Source organism: Siniperca chuatsi, linkage group LG1, assembly GCF_020085105.1.
Source record: "Siniperca chuatsi isolate FFG_IHB_CAS linkage group LG1, ASM2008510v1, whole genome shotgun sequence".
Classification (NCBI taxonomy): domain Eukaryota; kingdom Metazoa; phylum Chordata; class Actinopteri; order Centrarchiformes; family Sinipercidae; genus Siniperca; species Siniperca chuatsi.
In genome coordinates this window covers 13,714,336-13,733,400 of record NC_058042.1, presented here as the reverse complement: position 1 = coordinate 13,733,400, position 19,065 = coordinate 13,714,336, and the positions used below count along the sequence as shown (strand labels likewise).

At 38.5% G+C, this 19,065-nt stretch overlaps 1 protein-coding gene and 1 long non-coding RNA gene across 3 annotated transcripts in view; one reads left to right on the top strand and one right to left on the bottom strand.

Annotated features, from left to right (window-relative positions):
- The first annotated feature begins 1,919 nt into the window (after positions 1-1,919).
- LOC122880725 lies at positions 1,920-14,566 on the top strand. The gene is made up of 3 exons (XR_006379017.1): positions 1,920-2,884; positions 4,796-4,908; positions 13,683-14,566. It is a non-coding gene; the product is annotated as an uncharacterized LOC122880725 (long non-coding RNA).
- cdh16 (cadherin 16, KSP-cadherin) overlaps positions 6,499-19,065 on the bottom strand; it is a 27,191-nt gene continuing 14,624 nt past the window's right edge. Inside the window, exons 12-18 of one of the 2 annotated variants that reach the window (XM_044205756.1) lie at positions 16,247-16,438; positions 12,121-12,362; positions 11,872-12,002; positions 11,160-11,399; positions 8,517-8,633; positions 7,681-7,797; positions 6,499-7,422 (exon numbers count right to left, since the gene is read on the bottom strand). In XM_044205756.1, the coding sequence (XP_044061691.1) occupies positions 7,319-7,422; positions 7,681-7,797; positions 8,517-8,633; positions 11,160-11,399; positions 11,872-12,002; positions 12,121-12,362; positions 16,247-16,438 (1,143 nt within the window). In that variant the 3' untranslated portion in view covers positions 6,499-7,318. The remainder of the gene's footprint in view (positions 7,423-7,680; positions 7,798-8,516; positions 8,634-11,159; positions 11,400-11,871; positions 12,003-12,120; positions 12,363-16,246; positions 16,439-19,065) is intronic. The other variant, XM_044205763.1, reaches the window with a different exon arrangement.

Genomic DNA, 19,065 nt, shown 5'->3' with positions numbered 1-19,065 from the left:
AATTATAGAAAATAGAAGACAGACCTATGACCCCTTCTCTTTCGCTTTCTTGTAAACATTTTAATTCTCATGTGTCTCAATGAGCAATTCTGCTGCACACAAAAACCCTCATCCTCTTTATTTGGTGGTTGTACTGCTGTAAACATTAGTTATATGCTTTTTACAAGTGATTCTGTTTCAATAGAGCATGTAACTGTAACAGCTCAGACAAGTTTGAACCCAAAACCACGGCACTACGACAGTCAGAGTAAGATAAGAGTACACGTTTACTGAGGTCAAAAACAGCCAAACTTAATCAGATGGGGGTCAGGTAGATAATCATAAATCCGATGGTCAGGTAATGGGTCAGCAGGCAGAATCAGGCAGGCAAAAACTAAGGCTGGAAAGCTAGGCAGATGCAAACTAAAAAATCTGTCGGGAATGAGTGGAGAAGAAATGGTTTATATATTGCCAGGGTGATTAGGGAAATGGGAGTGTGTAAGTAAGATCAGGTAAGGGGAATGGTGGGAAACAGGTTATTGCAGGGCAAGATGGAGTGGCTGGATCTGGAATGACGAGAGTTAGTAGATGGCAGAGGAAAAAACTAAATGAATACTAAGATCTGGATGAAGTTATAACAGTAACGCAAAAGTTTAACATATGAGATTGAGAATGTAAATAAGTTAAGAATCTGCTTTTGTTTTAAGTCTGGAGCACAGCGGTGGAGGAAGTATTCAGATCCTTTACCTAAGTAAAAACAGGAATACTGCAATAGAAAAATAACTGCATTAAAAATGTCACTTAAGTAAAAGTATGTAAGTCTTATTAGAAAAATGTACTATCATAAGTAAAAGTAGTCACAATGCAGAAAATTTGCAGCTGAAAGTGTTACATTATATTTTATTTTTATTTTATATTGGATTGTTATTATTGGTGATTGCATTAATGTGTAAGTAGTATTTTACCATTGTAGCTGGTCAAAGTGGAGCTATGCATCACAATGCATCATATTTTATAAGCTCATCACATGTTTTGCATGTAAAATCTTAATTTGTAAAGTAACTAGTAACTATAAGCTGTCAAATAAATGTAGTGGAGTAAAAAAGTACAATGTTTCCCTCTGAATTGTTGTGGAGTAGAATATAAAGTACAAGTACCTCAAATTTGCACTTAAGTACAGTACTTGAATAAAAGTACTTATTTACATTCCACCACAGCTGGAGCAAACAGGATTAACAGCTTCTCACGCTGCCAGTGACAGTTTGAAACAAGACAGCCTTGCAGCCCCCTACAATCACAAGTCAACTCCACTCAAAGTTACTGCCAGATCGACTGTTAAAGTGAGGTTACCGTAAAAGTGGACAGCTGGAGCACATCAGTCACAATTATGCAACATAACACACCAGTGAGTTGTGTCGATGTTATGCAGCACCGTTCCTGTCAGTGAATCAATTTATCGTGCAAATGGAAAAACCTAACAGCCTCTGACCTTTCTCAACTGCCAGTAATTGCTGGCAATTTATATTAGTCAAACATAATATACTGAAAGAGCAAGTTAGTTGCCATTTATTGCAGCATTTCTTGAGGTCATTTCAAAGGGAGAACATTCATGTTTTTAACCTTTTAAGATTTAAGTTTCCATTAGTACAATATTAACAGGAAGCAGACGTCCTATATGCTCCTCTAGCTTTGTTGGAGGGAGCTTTTATTGCACAGATATTCAAATGAAAGCCTGCAGGCTCTGAATGCAATCAGTGGTGTTAAATGAGATGATAAAAAGGTGTTTGCTTCCAGATGAAATGTAATCAAACATATTGCAATCAAAATGCAAATGAGCACTGTATATGAATCTGTACCTAAGCTCTACACTTCTAATGTATGGAGATACGAGAAATCACTCAAATGAACAATGAACTGGTCTCTCATAGAGACGTATTCCTCAGCCTCTGAGTAGATCCGTATCACTTCAAAAACAAATTGGATTTCGTGCCTAAACTCTCTCAAACCCACAAGAGATGGATATACTCAAACTGGTTAAATATGCATCATATCAGGACAGTTTCTAATACTGCAAAAGAGATGTAGGGACTCATTTTTTGCTATTTAACCTTCAGTTGACCTCTGCCTAATGAACATAGAAAAACAAAGAGGAGTTGAGTTGTTGCAGCCTTATTTTATTGATCTAGCTCTTAGGGACTTGCTAGGCTGACTTTAAGAATTAAATTGTCACTTTTAAGTAGTAGGTAGTTATGGATGGTGATCATGGCAGTGAAGTCCTTCCAAGGAGGCAGATTTCTCCTCTATCTTCAAAGTGATTTGGCAGCAGATAAGTGTTTTTCACTAAGTCAAAACTAAATGATGTGATCCACTTTTTGGATATTTTTTAGTATGGGCCTGGGGGTGTCTATCTGTTACATGAATATTTTGACATTTTGGGAATATTCGCTTTCTTGCCCAGAGTTTGATGAGAAGATCCATATCACTCTCATGTCTGTACAGTGTCACGACTCCAGAAATGCAGGACTGGACCCAAACGCAGACAAAGCAGTCAGTAGAGTGGTAGAGTTCAATGATTTATTGTTGAAGCAAGGGTATACATAGGCTTACAGGCAGGTGCTGGTAGGCAGGCACGCAGACAGGTACAGGTAGGCAGGGGCAGAGTCGGGTGGCTCAAAAGCCAAAGTACAAAGCATATGGTAACTTTGATGATCTGGCAGAATACTATTGGAAATGAACCGGTATATGTACTACTGGGCTGATTGAGGGAAATGGGAAGCAGGTGAGCAAGTGGGCGGGGAAGGTCAGGTGACTGGGACTGGAGGGAAAGGGGTGATTGCAGAGCAGGAGGGAGAGTCAGTGAGATGACTGGGACAAATGGAAAAGTCAGAGGGCCTCTGGTGAGCAGGTAAAATGGAGAATGGCAATGAGGAAGTTGGAATGTGGCTGGAGACAGAGAAGTAAATATGAACCTGGAGCCAGCAGCTGGTTAGCTTAGCTTTGCATTAAGACTAGAAACAGGGGGAAACGGCTAACCTGACCCTGTGCAAAGGTAACACAATCTGCCCACCAGCAGCTCTAAAGCTCACTAATTAACACTATACCTTGTTTGTTTAATTTATACAAAAATCGAGTCTTGCCATTCCAGGTGGAGACCACCAGGAAACAAACAAGATATAATGTGTTAATAGTGAGCTTTAGAGATGCTAGTATGGTATGTGGATTTTGTTACCTTTGGAGACAGACATGCTAGCTGTTTCCTCCTGTTTCCAGTCTTTGTGCTAAGCTTAGCTAACGCACTGCTGCCGTTAGCTTCATATTTACCATACAGACACAAGAGTACTATCAATCTTCTCATCAACTGTCGGCAAGACAGTGAATAAGCATATTTCCCAAAATGTTGAACTATTCCTTTATACCTGGAATACCTTTTCCCACTTGCTCAGGAAAAAGCTGTAAACACTGGACATATTATCACCTTATAAGGTGGATATGGCTAAATTGATAGCTTCCAATTTACATATCCAGCAGATAGCAACATTTTGCATTCATTTGGAGTCTTATTTGTGTCCACCTCATGTGAGTCCAGTATTCACTCTCCTTTTAGCTCTGTTTTTGGTCTAACTAACCCCTGAAGGAAATACCACAGTCTTTAGTAGCTAAATGGTCCACCAGCTAGTTGTTAACTTTGTCTGTAAATTGTTTGGTGCTGGGCAGGTACTATACAGTTGTTTTTTGAGACTTTTCATTGTAAACAGCTGTTTACTTAAATGATGCTGATGAAAGCAGTGAGAGTGAACCAAAACAGTAAAGTTGCGGGACAGAAAACCAAAACAATGAGCTGAAAGATGCTAAAACACAGGGGAATTGCAGAGGTGATAATTATTTGTGGGTTTATCAGTATGAACAACCCCTTTTCATACAAGTAATCATGTGATCCATGTTAATATAAAATATTGATTATACATATGCATATTGTAGCTGCATCAATGGTTAAGCGAGATTCAGGTGGAAAAATTACTATTACTAGTGGTTACTAGTATTTATATTAATGGAAGACTTATCAGAAATGTCTACACAGCAAGCCTCTACCAGCTACAGTTGGGAAAACTGTCAAGTTTAGAGCCAAAGTGAAACTACATGATCTTAGAATGAGCTTCAAATAGCTGTAGCTGCGGGGAAACTCAGAGGGAGGAGGGACTTAGGAAAAACACTCGTCTGTGCCGGTAACAGCGCAATGGAAAACCAGCTGGCCTCTTGGGGAAAACCGGCCACTGCTCCACTGTTCCTGTCCCTGAGTGTCCATCCATATGTGGTGAATTATCTCTCATTTCCCAAGCTAGTTGAAGTGATTGGAAATCTCACCCCCATTTCTCTCTGTGGCCTTGCACCCCAAGCTGGCTGAACCATCCTTGTCCTTGGACGATCTGTTGAGACATATCAAGGCTAAAGTTGGAGGCTCATTACCTCCCAGATGTAATGCTTGACCCAAGTCACAAGCTAATCCCTTCCCTTCTGCTCTCTCCTCTCCCTCAGGGTCCTCTTCAGTGTACTTTTGTTTTACTTGGAGCTATGTTGTGCTTTGATTGGAACAGTTAGCCTGAGATATAAATAGTTTCATATAAACGGGCAGTGGGTGCGTAGGCTATTAGCAGCATTGTCTGTATATTTTGTGAGTCATTGCACATTGAAAATGTTTGTCTGAATGTTTTTGTAATGGTGAATATGTAAATGTGGTTATTTTTAGATTTGCCATCTAATTTCTGCTTCATTGTTGCCATATTTTTTCCTTCATTTCATGCCTGCTGGACCGGTACAGATGATGAGCAGCTGAAAATGTGGTTATTTCCATTCCACAAGAATCTACTAACTCTAACCTGGGAGATAAAAAAATACAGCTGCTAACCTTCACACAGATGAGGCCGCTTCTGTGTAAGTGTGTACGTCATCATCATTTCCACTCTGTGATTCTTTACTCTTTACTTTATTTTTTAAAATGCCTTAATACTGTTCATTCTATGCTATCAATTGTGAAGAAAATACTTGGGTTGGTCTATTACTGATACCACAATGTGGTACCTTACACATTGTGCTGCCCTGGTGATAGTGACTCATAATATGTATATAGCTGTCTGTAGATATTTAATTTGGGTTAATAAGCCTTTTTCATGGAATACAGGTTGACATGTCACAGTAGGAAAAGCACAGGTGTTAATGATAATTAATGATACTGAGTTCCATTTAGCTGCTTCAGTTTCATGGTCATGGTATTGTTCATGCTGGCTTGAATAGAACAGAGCCAAAGTTAATGTTATTAGTAACATCTGTGCTTTTCCTACTTTGACAAGTCAAAAGGATTTAGGATCAAAGAACTGCCAGTGTCAGAGTTAGGGTTGGGTTTATGTTAATGCAGTGTTATGTTATGTTAGTCACAGTTAAAGGGCTGTCATACTAAGCTGCATTGATACATTTTGGGGCAATGCAAGACAGAAGGACTGTAAAAATGCTAACAGACACAGTCTTGTCATGTAATCATCTTATCAAGTTGTTATGGACAATGTGTTAGCAAACAGTTACATCCAGCAGACATGGAGCAACATTATCATCCCATTGGAATTATGTCTGGCCACTTGATGAATATTCAATTGTCTTTTAGCTCTGGTTTGGTCTCCACCAACTCCTGTGAAAAACATCTAGGTCTTTATCCTGCTACTTTATTGACTCTCCTCACTAGCTAGTTGCTAACTTTCTGTTTTCCCACTCATGCTGGAAATGTAGTGTACAGTCGCTTTATTATAGATCAGTTCTGTATAATTCTCAGTGAGTTTGTCACTGCGACTGGGGGAACCAAAAATCTCTAAGCTTTTCACAAAGAATATTAAATTTGTTGAACTTTAAAAGTTGGATTCATTTCAATTCTAAAGCAAAGGGTTGGTGACAAAAATTATCTGTATCTGTCTGTGTAGAAGTTTCAACCAAATTTTAGCTTTTAGGCTCATTAGTTTCAAAAATGGTGTCTGTGAGAGGAACAATTATCCAAAATTAATTAAACTTTTGTCAGAGCAGGCTAATGGATGAGTATGTAGCATCTTATAAATTTGTAAAGCTTTGTCTTTTGAATGAATAAGAGGTCATTGGTTCGTTGGACACTGCTGGGAGAGTGTCATTCAGTGGACCTTCAATTGTTGAGCTATTCATAGCAACACTTTGGTCTGAATATAGCTTTGCTTGCCTGTTAGGTTGTCTGGGTCAGCATTTATAGAGCCTTAATTACAGAGACTGGAGCATGCTGCTAATGCAGTTACAAACACAGGATGATTTAAGGCTGTCTCATTAAAGTGTTTTGGTTTATAATGTGGAAGCTAGCAGGTAGAAAAGAAAAGATTTCATGCAGTGAATGAATGATGACCAATTCCATTGCTACAGGTATGAAAGGCTCAGAATTAAAGTGCAGCTTATATACAGTTATATCTGGATGGAATCAATAGCCCGAAAGTATATATGTGAAAATTTGAAGCTAAATGAAATTATGCAGTTATGGTGCTTGCAACATGTTTTAATTCTGTCGTGTTAAATTAGATTAAACTACATCTCAGCATTTACAGGCATGTTTCTTTTGATTTATGGTTTTACAACAATCTTTTTGTAACAATTTATCATAATTAGGAATCAAGGTGATAGCATCATAGTTCAATGACCAGATGTGTTTAACATAAATGAATAACAGGTACATGCAGTGTAAATTACAATGGAGTATTGGGGCCGAGGTTAGAGGAAGAAAAAAATGTTGAGAATAAAGTCGCAATATTTCTAGAATAAAAAGTCAAATGTACATAAAAGAAGTCAGCTTTTTTAAAGTTATGACTTGAAACTCGAATTATGACAACTTTTTTCTCAAAGATTATAACTTCTCGTAAAATTACAACTTGATTCTTGAAATATAGCGACTTTTTCTTGTAATATTATGAATTTATTCCCGAAATCTCTCAATATTTTCCCCTAACCATTTCCCTGATACTCTGTTGTAGTAAATATGCACCATTTTGGAACAAATTAACAGGTTTATAGCAATAAAAAATGACAAACTTAAAACACAAGTCAACATCATGTCCGAGGCACAGGCCTAAGCACTTACCACACATTAGACATCTTGACTAATCTAACGTATCATGTAATTTTGCTTTGAGGCTAGTGTACATCTGAACTTTGATCCAATAACTGAAATATACATTCATTTTTAGACATTCACGGTCACTTAATGAATTCAGTGCCCTGAAAACAACATTGTTACATTGGTCCAGTTGGCCAGGGCAGTAAGCAGGACAGATAATACAGTATCATCCTAATTGATTGAAATCTTCAGGGGAACTCTCTCCTGGTTAGTTTTGCTTGGCCGTTTGGGGTTCTGGTAGGAGAGTCTCACAAATACAACAATGAGGATAGTTCCTGAAATAAAAAAAAACAACAAAAAAACACTGAGATATTCAACACCATCACTATGTTATTGCTTATTTGTCTGTAAAATATAGGGAATATAGGCACAGTATCATGAAGCCTTGAAAAATATATCCAGTACAATGTCCCTGCACCAAATACAATTTTAGTAAAGCTTGTAATGGAGCGTATAATGCATTCTCAATTGCACATATGTTTATGATATGTTACAGTGGCATTAAAACTGTTTTTGTCAGCCTCTCTGCTTACCTATGACTACAAAGGTGCCAAGCAGAATGCCCACTGCAGACTGAATAGTTGGCATGCCCTGCAGCTGCTTGGCAGCCATTTTGCAGTTCCCTCTGACGTTGCAGGGACACACCGTCACTAACAAGAGAGGAAAAAGGGAAACCAAAAACAACTCACAGATCCGGCCTTTTTTAACATCACACAACAGAGTAGTTCTGACTAAACAGGAAACATAACTCATTGAAATAAATTGTGTTGTGTTTAGGATTGATGTTTGGTGCCCTGATTCTTCAAAACAATTTAAGTTTTTAAACACTTTTACTCCAACCAAAAACACTGCTCAACTTATAATTACTGGAAGATTTATTTGGGGAGTTCAGAAAATAATTCATATAAACTCTGTACAGTGACAGGTGAAAGGCACATTTTTACCTGCCCATACATATGACTATATTTGTTATATACCATATATTAAATCTGAATTTCATATAGAAGACAACACAAAATGCCATTTTCACATATGCTGCACATGTGACTTTTTTGTAAGAAGTTAAACTAATTTAACTGCAAAAACCTCAGGCAAGGGAAAACAATTATAAATAAATGACCTTGTACCTTGTATGAGAAGTTATGTGTTATGTATATAAGGTGCCAGCAGGCTGTACTGGGCAGAACACAGTCTTAAGAGAGCTGTGTAATCACAAGCGTGGAAAAATCATTTGTAAAGCCCCATTACATCATTATTAAACAAGAACAGTGCTAGGACAAGCTGGCACACAGGAGTTGATCTCTATTGATTGTTCCTATGCTCCTGTCCCATAACCTCCCTGTGCTCATTTTAGCTCAGTCAGCATTACCTGGCAAGTTTATGAAGGTGCTCCTGGGAGGAGAGCTGCTGTCAGAGATGGTGAAGGGCACAGTGTAGACCTCAGGGGCCAGGTACGGGATGTTTAAGGAAAGGTTGGTGTGAGTATCTGAAGGACAAAAAAATGTATTTGTTGGTTAAGAAAATTACAAAAACATTTAATACATTTTTTGTTATAAAATTACACATTAGACAAAAGCATTTTCTCTTTTTACTTGAAATATGAGGTAACGGTTCACTTATCATCAAAGCTCAGTGTGATAACTTGACACAGTAGCAGCACTCTGAACAAAAGGTCCAAATCCACAACAGCAGTCTTGTACTTTTGATGAGAAAGTGTGTGATGCCTTGTACTTGTATTTGGTGGATCAAGAAACACATGCAATGGTACACAACATTGTTTTCATAATTTCTTCTCATAAGAAAAAAAGCATCACTTCCTATGCAGCTCTACAATTGAGTATCAGCGCACTACAGTGTACATCACAGATCAGAAAAGTCAATTCTGAAAAGGAGTTAATTTAAGCTAAATGCGTTGTACATCCTATAGGAGTCAACTGCAGCACTGGTACACGTCAATATTTTACTATGAAAAGATCATCACATGCAGCTTTACAATATTTTACAATTTCTACCACCAAAGGAACAAAGATCAAGCAACAATACATCCATACAACTGAATAACTACACAACACACAGAATGAGAGAGACTGATGGAGCTGTGTATGGAGAGGTCTGGAGTGTGTGACTTTATCTAATCTCTGTAAATCAGTCTAAAATACACGCCTGGCTGCATGACGTAAAAGCCCTGTCTTGTAAAGAGAAGTGTTTTATCAAGCTGTTTGAACCCTTATCTGAGGGCCTTAAACTCCACGCTTGCCCCTCACCATCATTCCCCTTCATGTTCTATTTGTCAGTCAGGAAAACATGAGTTCTGCAGCACTTCTATAGAAGCTGTTAATGTCTTTATCCTCTTTCTGCACTGCTTCGCTTCTGATGTGACATTTTTGCAAGTTGGATCTATGACCACCTACCTACCCAGAACTATTTGGGATAATTGTGATACCAAAAAGTATTTTTACATTACAATGCTATTAAATATCACATGTATCTTCTTACTGCTATGAAAAGCCATCAAGAGTGGACGTAAGTGGAATAAGAGTGCCTCATTACTTGAATTTCTGCTTTGAAAAGAACTGAAAAGAGCTGTCAGTTATTTGAAAATGGTACATTTGGGAGTCTCTGAAAGACTTGAGATGAATGGCCATGACACACACACACACACACACACACACACACACACACACACACACACACACACGTGCATGCACACAAGTGTTCTTTTCATGAGAGGTTGTGGTTGTGTCAAGCAAACTGTGCAACTCTACAGGAGACATTATACTGGCACAAGTACACATTATTGGTACAACCATTACTGGTTGCGACCAGGTGCAAAGCATTCTGGGAGATTCCTTTTTTTAGCCTTTAGCTGGCAGGAACCCAGCGGTGACGCCAAAGAAATTACACAGAAGATATCATTACAGCTGGGCTCAATCAATACCAACAGGAACAGAGTGAAAGAGGGAGATAAAAAAAAAAACCTGAGAGGGAAGTGGTTGAACTGTTTGAATGATTTAATGACAGACGTCATAGCAGTAAATAGTTTGCATTCATTGCGCCCAACACTAGCAGTTTATAACTACAAAAAAAGGATAATTACACTGAGATAGGACTGAAGAATTTATGCAGGAAGAAAATAGAACAGGGCAATTTGCACATCTTCAGGGCCAGATCACTCTGTTTTTTTGACTCTCTGTACTCATGGATGACATGTCCCCTATTTTAATTCATATACGTCAAAGTAACTCAAAACATTTAGCACACTGTGGCCAACTCAGTGTCTACTGGCTGTATTTAAAAATCTATTCATCAGCAGTGTCACACTGCATGGCCTTGTGGCTGGATGACAACAACCTGTCCTATTCAATAAATTAACTTTCTTACTCTTTACATTATGCAAAAGCAGGCTGATTCTTAGCAAAGTGGACTTGGCAGTTTACTTGGACCATATTAGATGACACAACATTCACATAGCCATCTTAAACCATCTCAAACTACGGCGTGATGTATACATTTGTCCATATTAGTAATTGTGATGGCTCCAGTCTGAGGCTGAAATGATTGGTAACCCAGATCAAGTGTCAGCACAACTTGCTGTCTTGCAGCGTTTGAGGACCAAATGTAAGCCAGCTCTGGGCCACACTGTATATGGTCACTGGATTTGTTTAGGATTTGTGGGCTGATTTGGGCTGAAAATGACATTTAGCATTAATCCATTTAGCAGCACTCTGGCTGGCTTTGAGACCATGTTGGCACCCAGAATCAGACCACAGTACTTGGGCATAACTGAAACACCTGACTTAAAAAACAAATGATAATTGAAACACCTTTATTATAAATGTGTCTACTTTGATAATCAATAAAAAAATTAATTGATTAAATTAGAAAAGTACCTTCTCCCAACAATGCTAACAATGTGACCTTACCTGACTGTCCTCTCTTTTCACCGTGAATCACAAGACTTATACTGTGTGCTGTGGGTAGACTGGGTTCACCTAGTCTGCGTTCACCTCACCATTAATAGGTGTTAGCTTCCAGTTACGTCGGACTGTGGCATCACTGCGCAGGGAGAAGTTGAGTCGTCCTCCATGTTGTGGCCCGTCACTGTCCCGTGAGGCCAGCACCAGAGCTTGGTCCTCCCAGCGAGGCGTACACAGGTACTTCCAGGAATAGTCTCCGACCAGCACTGGACTGTTGTCATTCACATCCAGGATTTGTACGGTCACCAGGGTGGATGCAGATAAGGAAGAGTTTCCTAAGAGGAACAAAAGAGATGTGAAGATGTAATGAGATGCTGACGCTTCATTGCCTAGATCTGAATGTTGTATTGTATTGTTGTTTCTGGATGATGATACACCAGTTCAGTACATTGCAACAACATTCTTCACCTTGTTTTCTGTTGACTTGCATTCACACTGCTTTCTCTTGAGCTCATTCTCCTGCAACTTTGTCTCTTCTTCTACATCTGTATTCTTTAGACTCTTTGTTTGTCTGTATAGATTTGTGTGGACAGTATGTAAATAAGTGCAGGCATGTGCACTTTTTTTTATTGGTGTTCTGTTACTTATTAGCAGGATGTGCAAAGTTAAAGATAAACATTATTCAATAGAAAGATAAATAAATTTGGTCCAGTGACTGTCACATTTAAGCGAATGTGTATAGAAATCCACAGATCAAATCATATTATTAATATTTTTACTTTTAAGAAATGATGAAAGTGATCTTACGTCCATCCACTGCAATGACCTCCATGGTATACGTGCTGTTCTCCTCTCTGTCCAGGGCCTGCACAGTCTTTAGTTCACCAGAATACTTCCCTATTGAAAAGTATTTCTTGGTGTCCCCTTGAAGAGAATATCTGCATAAAAACACGTGCCAGTCTGTAAAATTAGAACTGTGATATTTCATGCCTCTGTCTTCCTGAATTGGTGAAGTAGATGATTATTTCTACAGCATTCATCAGTTCTTAGGCTTACCTGATTGGGTGAGAATCAGGGTCGTAACCTCGGATGGTGGCGATAACCCGTCCTGGTTCTTCGCCCTCTCTGACAGTCACCTCATAATGGCTTTGAGACAGGATTGGACCTTCATTCACATCGTCAACATAGATGGAGACTGTTGCTGTGGATGCAGGTCCGTATCGGCCACGGACCAGAGCCACTGGGTTCTGAGCACTGAGCACGAGGATGTACTCACTCTCACGCTCAAAGTCCAAGACCTGTGAAAACATACATATGCACATGAAATTACATGCACACACACACACACACACACACAGGGGGATACAGGGACAAATATTCCTAAAAATGTTCCCCTCGGGGATCAATGAAGTACTTCTGATTCTGAATAGTGTTAATCCTTCAGTGTTTACAGAGTTTTGTTGATCTTGTAAATGATGAGATATAAATGATGTGCAATGTATAAAAATAATGCCACAAAATGTGGGAATTGCATTAAAGGGCCAGTTCACCCAAATTGCAGAAAACATTTTTCTCCCTGAAACCTATTGACATAATTTTGCTGACATTTTAAGACCCCAATACAATAGACGTTTTTTTAAAAAAAAAAGGCCAACTGCAGTGTGCCTTTCCAGAGAATATCTTGATTATCCTGGTTAGTTACTATACTTTGTCTTTGGTAGAAAATAATTCTCAATGAAAACTCTTGACAGTGACATCCACAGTAACCAGGGCACTGTTTTTCACTGAATGCATAAAACCAAGCTATCTACATTGCTAGATACCACAAAAGTTAAGTGGGAAATTACTTTCCAGCAGGAGAGGGACACAGTACAGTCCCCTGTGTCTAGTCCCCTTATCTCACTTCCAAGGAAACTGGATTTGCTGGCAGAGTTTTGCTGTATTTCCAATATGAACCAAACAATGGTCAAAGGGAATTGAGTCAATTGATTCACTGTGTCACGAACACAGTGTGTAATTAAACATTTTCCATGATGATGCACTGAGAGCAACTACTATGTTACAATGCAATAAATACCCCTGTGTAAGCTGGATACATTGTTAAGTAGATATTTATGACCATAAAACATATATGAAATTATGTTGACATTGCAGGGTATTCAATATATAAATTCTTCGTTGTAAAAGAGTGTAAAATCACAGATAAACAAATAAATATATCCATAAACTTTAACACTTTTACTTGTGGTCTGGGATGTACAGTATGTATGACATTTAGGTCCAACGTTTTGCAGCAAAATTGGGAGTAGTAGATATCAAGTGATAGGATTACTGTAATCTGGACACTAAAAATAGTAACTGCAACCTGTTTGTTTGAGGGATTAAAAATGTAGTTTCATAGTGGGGGTATGGAAATATTAACTGCAGTTATGAGTTTACAGTGCAATGAGTGATTTGAATACTTGTCATACATTTGAAGATTTCACAGATTTTGAAAGAATCCAACTGAAGGCACAGATGTTTGATTATTTTAATGTAATCTTCTGAATCCTGCCCTGAAGCTTGTGTTTGCTGTCAGGTTTCACCCTTAAATGTGTTCTGTCTGCCCATGAAACCAGACATTATTAAACCAGCGTCGCCTGACATCATGCTGCTCTGGCTGAGTGCGTCTCTGTTGCCAGGGAGAAGAAGCAGACCTTGGAGGGTGCATGCGTACTGCTGTTGACTGGAAGTGACACATCAAACTACTCAGTGTGCTATCAGTGCACCAGAACATGGACTCCCTCAAGGCTATAGTCAGTCATCTGAACCATTATATTACTCAAAGTCTTCACATGATGATACTACTTTATTCTGGATATCTTTTACCCGAAAATATGAGTTAACCCTTTAATGCATGAATTATGACAACCTCAGTCAGGATTTTTTTCCTAAGTGTTTTATTACTTGTTTTATTAAAACTTCATTTTGTTTAAACATGCATTTTTCAAGTAGTTTGGCTGGCCAGTGGGTGGCAGTGTATGGGAACTGCAAGGTCTGGTGATAATTCTCTGTGGGTTTGTCGCTACAAGTGACTCCTTTCACATACGTATAGCCATTTAACTCATTGTTAATACAAAAATATTAATTATAGCTGCTTTAAATAACTGTACCATTACATGAGATACATTATTCACACTGGTGCCATTCTACACTTCGACTTCCTTTTAAATGAGACTTTTCTGTTCATAAAAACATTTTAGCCTCCTAATGATACTGAATAATCCTATTTCTAGATATGTTCATCTATGATATCGAATATCTCCAGTCTTGCTATTGTTCTCTGTGGTGAGAAGATACTTGGCAATTCATCCCAGTTAAATTCACAAACTCAAGAAACCATTTTGTTTGTTGAATCCCCTTTCCTTACATGTCTTCTTACAAAACACAACTTGTCCTGTGCTGCTTGCTTGTTATAAATTCTGTTTCTACACTCACTGCATTATTATACAATATTAAAGTTAAAATGAAGAATAAAACAAATCTCTTTGTGATAAATATCCCATTTATGTGAATAAAGTTATATCATTCTCATATAATTACATAATTGTACATAATTACATTTTCTTACATTACAGGATTTGCACTTTAAACTGATGACTCACACATTTAGTTAGTAGTGGATGAATATGTATTAAAGATTTATTTGCTGATAACTTTGGATTCATTGACATGATTAATTGAATCAGAACCTGATTATTTAAGGGCACACCTGATGGCAATTAAACACAGAGCGAGTCTGATGCGAAACGCGTAGTTCGCTCCTTAATGTGATCTATTAATAAATTTGTGTCAAGCCTAGTATCCTGGTGTGCGCTGGAATATTTATTTTTTTGGTTTACTATGATTAATTGAACTGTTACAACATGGTCCAATTCACTTATTTCATTTTTTTCTTTAACAGAATGGTTTTACATTTGACGTAATGTCTAATATTTCCTGTTCTCTTCATCCTGATTAGATTCCCCTCACTTCCCCAGGTTCATTATACATTTACCTCAATCGGCAGCCTCTAGCCTCTGTGGTAAACTGCCATTAGTGTCTGCTCACACAATCTAATTATTCACTTGGGCTGTGAGCAGTGTGTAATTTCTAATAATGAAATGTGTCTGCCTTCTGGGACTGACCTCACACTGTAACGCAATGAATTAGAGGATTTGCTCAAGTGCATTTTAATCCACCGGGGCTCTACTTGTGAAGAATTTAAGCTTTAATTTTCACTAAAGTAAGATAAATAAACTACTGATACAAAGTTAGTAACAGTGATATCTTACAAGGTCAATACATGAGCTTTAAACACAGCTGCTCAAAGAGAAGAAGAATTTAATCTGTATAATATAATTTCTAAAAGACAGAAGTCCTTGTGTGTTAATCTGAAATAATACAAGATTCATTTTTAGCTTTTTGACATCTCCTGCTTTATCTCAGCGGAGTGTGTGCAGCTCACTGTTCAATCATGTTCGTCAGCTCCTACAGAGAGGTTGAAAATAATAGACTGTCCCCTGCCTGGCCCACTTACAGAGAGAAGACCATTAGAGTATACACACACACACACACACACACACGCATAGATAAACACACAATCATTCCCCCACGCATCCCTAAAACGCCCTGCTGGATTATACGAGGCAGGCGAAGGGTGATGCGCCCCGGGGACAGGAGAGATTATTGGGCTAGAACATTCCATTGTCATCTGGACTCTTTTTTTATTTGAGGCATGTGGGACTGAAGTATTGACGTATTGGAATATTCTTTTCCAACCTTTCTGTCGGTGCCTCACATGCACACACTGTGATATTAAAATCATGTCCTCGTAAAAATGTCTTGAGTTAAATGTGACTGCTATTTTGACACGGCCAGCTACTGAATGATCTCTTAGGACTGCACAGACACCAAGGTCAGATACAGGCCATCATGCCAAAAATTGTCCTTGACATTAATATTTGTGCTCCTGAGAGGAGAAATGTGTTTGTGCTCTCTCATACCCTAAACAGGATAAAGAAAACAATTAACATATCAGTTTAATTTGGATTTTCTGATCTAAATCAGTTTCTTTTGGCTGATCTTGGCATACGTGGTAAGTAATCAATAAGGTGTTCAAATGTGTGTGTACAGAGGTTGCAGGATGGTTTGTGTTGTTTACCTTTGAAAGGATGAGTGAGACCTCATTGGTCTGCTTGTCTGTCACTAATGTAAAGACCTCCTCCTCATTTCCAGACTCTAAATGGTAGTCCACCTGCCAGCTGTCTCCTCCTCGAACATCTGCATCCCCTGCCAGCACAGCTGTTACTGTGGTGCCCACTGGAGCGTTCTCTGGGATGTGAAAGGGCCCGTACTGATGGAGAGGAGATGGAAAATGATTACCTGGCACAAACCATTCATTTGTCGACAAGACACTCATGTGTGCCCATGTATAGTAATATATTATAATAAAATTCTTAAAATTCGATCTAATTAGCAATTTTTTATCAGATTTCAGCTCACGTCAAGCCCCACTGACAGGACGCCCCTCAAGGAAAACATCCCACCCAAAAAGAAAAGATTTGAGCATTTCATTATCAAGCCAATAAAGTAAATGACAAAGTTGTATCATTACTACTTACTGTATAATACCTCTGATTGATCTTTGCTGTAATAATCTACCGTCTGCTCATTTCGATTATAAAATATTACTTTATTGTTTATAGAGACTAATTAAAAATTTAACAATTAACGTTTTATTCACAGCTGACTCTGCATTAACAGCTGCATTCTATATTAAATAATGAAATTAATTATTTATATCGTTAACAGGCTAATGTAAATTTGCAAGAGACCTGTTGATGATGTTGCAATTTTGTGGTTGTCAATAAAAGTCACAGATTGACTCACTGTCATGACTTTATGTGACTGCATGTGAGTATACGTTTGCCCTCCAGGTGTTAGCTAACCTTTATTCACACACCTCTGTGTGTTTAGACAGCCGTTTAATCTGCCACTCACAGATGTCCTCTGGTGAAGCAGCCATGCCTCTGATCTGGCGGCCCCATCCACAGGGTCGCTGAACCCAGCCCTGTCACCACTCACCTCCCACACCACCCCCTATAGCGCTGCCTTCACATCGCCATGGAAAAAGCTGCACTTCTCAGGCGTGACCTGCTCAAGAGCATTTTCCACCTCTGTGTTTGTGTATCTGTGTGTGTGTGTGTGTGTGTGTGTGTGTGGTGGGGATTATCCGAACAAGTGAGCACATTTGTGTGTAACAGTTTGAAAATGAGCATTCAGCAATGTTTGAGAGACATGTGCTTGAAGGTCACAAAGAATACCATGACGACAGATCAAAAGAAATATATTGTACAATCTTTTATTAAGTCTGTATTCAACTATACTGTCTCCTGCTATTGGTCTGGATATTCATGCCAAAGCTCTACAGCCAATTTCCACTATTAAATTTAAAGGCTCTCCCTGCTCAAAATAAAATGTTCCTTCACAGCTCCCACTCTTTCAGTGTCACTATGGTCCAACAGAGAGGACAGCCAGAGACTGGTTCCCCATTATCACAGCATGATGGCTCTCCCATGTATCTCCCAACGCTCATGGCTTTTTTCTCTTTTATTATGCGGAACATGTGGGTGAAAAGTGAGGGGATTTTCTGTAACTGCCTATCTTGAGCCTATTTTTCTTTCATACCAGCAGCTATGCCAAAATGAAGGGAAACCACTGTCCCATTTAGTGCTGGGCCTGTGACTACAGCGTTAATGATGCCTTGCTCAACTGGACAGTAGTTCCCAAAGATGTTTTATTATTGCAAATATATAAATGGAAATGAGGATGCAAAAGAATATGAAAGTAAATAATTGTTATAATTGCTAATCTTTTGTTTCTTATGTTTTTGTGCATTTTATGCCTTTATTAGACAACGTAGTAGTGCAAAGTAGTGCAATAACAGGAAATGAGGGGAGGGAGAGATGGGGAATGACATGCAGCACAGATCTATGGCCAGAAGCAAACAAGGGACTTTGGGCCATTGTCGGCACCTTAAAGGGATCACCCCAAAAATACACGTTTCCTCTTACCTGTAGTGCTATTTATCTAAATAGATTGTTTTGGTGTAAGTTGCTGAGTTTTAGAGATATCACCCGTAGAGATCTTTGCCTTTCTTGAATTTTGCTTTGTGGTGCTCAAAGAGCCAAAAAAATCCATTTGAAAAACTCATCAGCAATGTCTCTTTCCAGAAATCATGACTCAAGATAATCCACAGACCTTGTTGTGAGCAGTTTCATGTAGGAACTACCAGTAGAAAGAAAATAGTTCCCACATGAAACTGCATGTGTCTGTGGATTACCTTGAGTAGCACTACAGGGAAGAGGAAAAATATGGATTTTTGAAAAACAGACAAGCTTCTGTAAATGTTTAGATTTTTTTCCTTTGTCTGCTGTGAAAACCTGTCAGCATTATAATATATTGTAACTAATATGATTAGATTATAAACTATAATCTTTTTACAGCCACCTTTCAAGCAGGGAGTATATGTTCAAATATTCTGGCTGGAGAGTCACTTTAAGTACTCTCTTGTGTAGATTCATACTAGTAAGCTGCTGTAATAAAGAACCTGCTGATGCAGCAATTTCTGTGAAATTGTAATACCTATGACAATGTTGATCCTTACATAATTTCTAACACGTTAATGGCAGTGAATATTTTTGTGTAGTGATGATTTGACTATAAATAAATGAGTGGAAAATACTCTCCAAAAAAAGCTTTATCAGATTAAACTCTAAAAACACAGTCCACTTAGAGTACAAAGAACTGAATAAAACTCTTCCAGTAACATGGTGCCATCGCTATAAGCCTGAGATTAGAGAGCATATCTAGTTCCCAGCCAGGAAAATTAGATCAGTGACCTGCAGAGCGGATTCACAGCCCGCAGTCCAATAGCCATTTATGATAGCCTGTGATGTATGGCCTGCCTTTTTTTCAAAG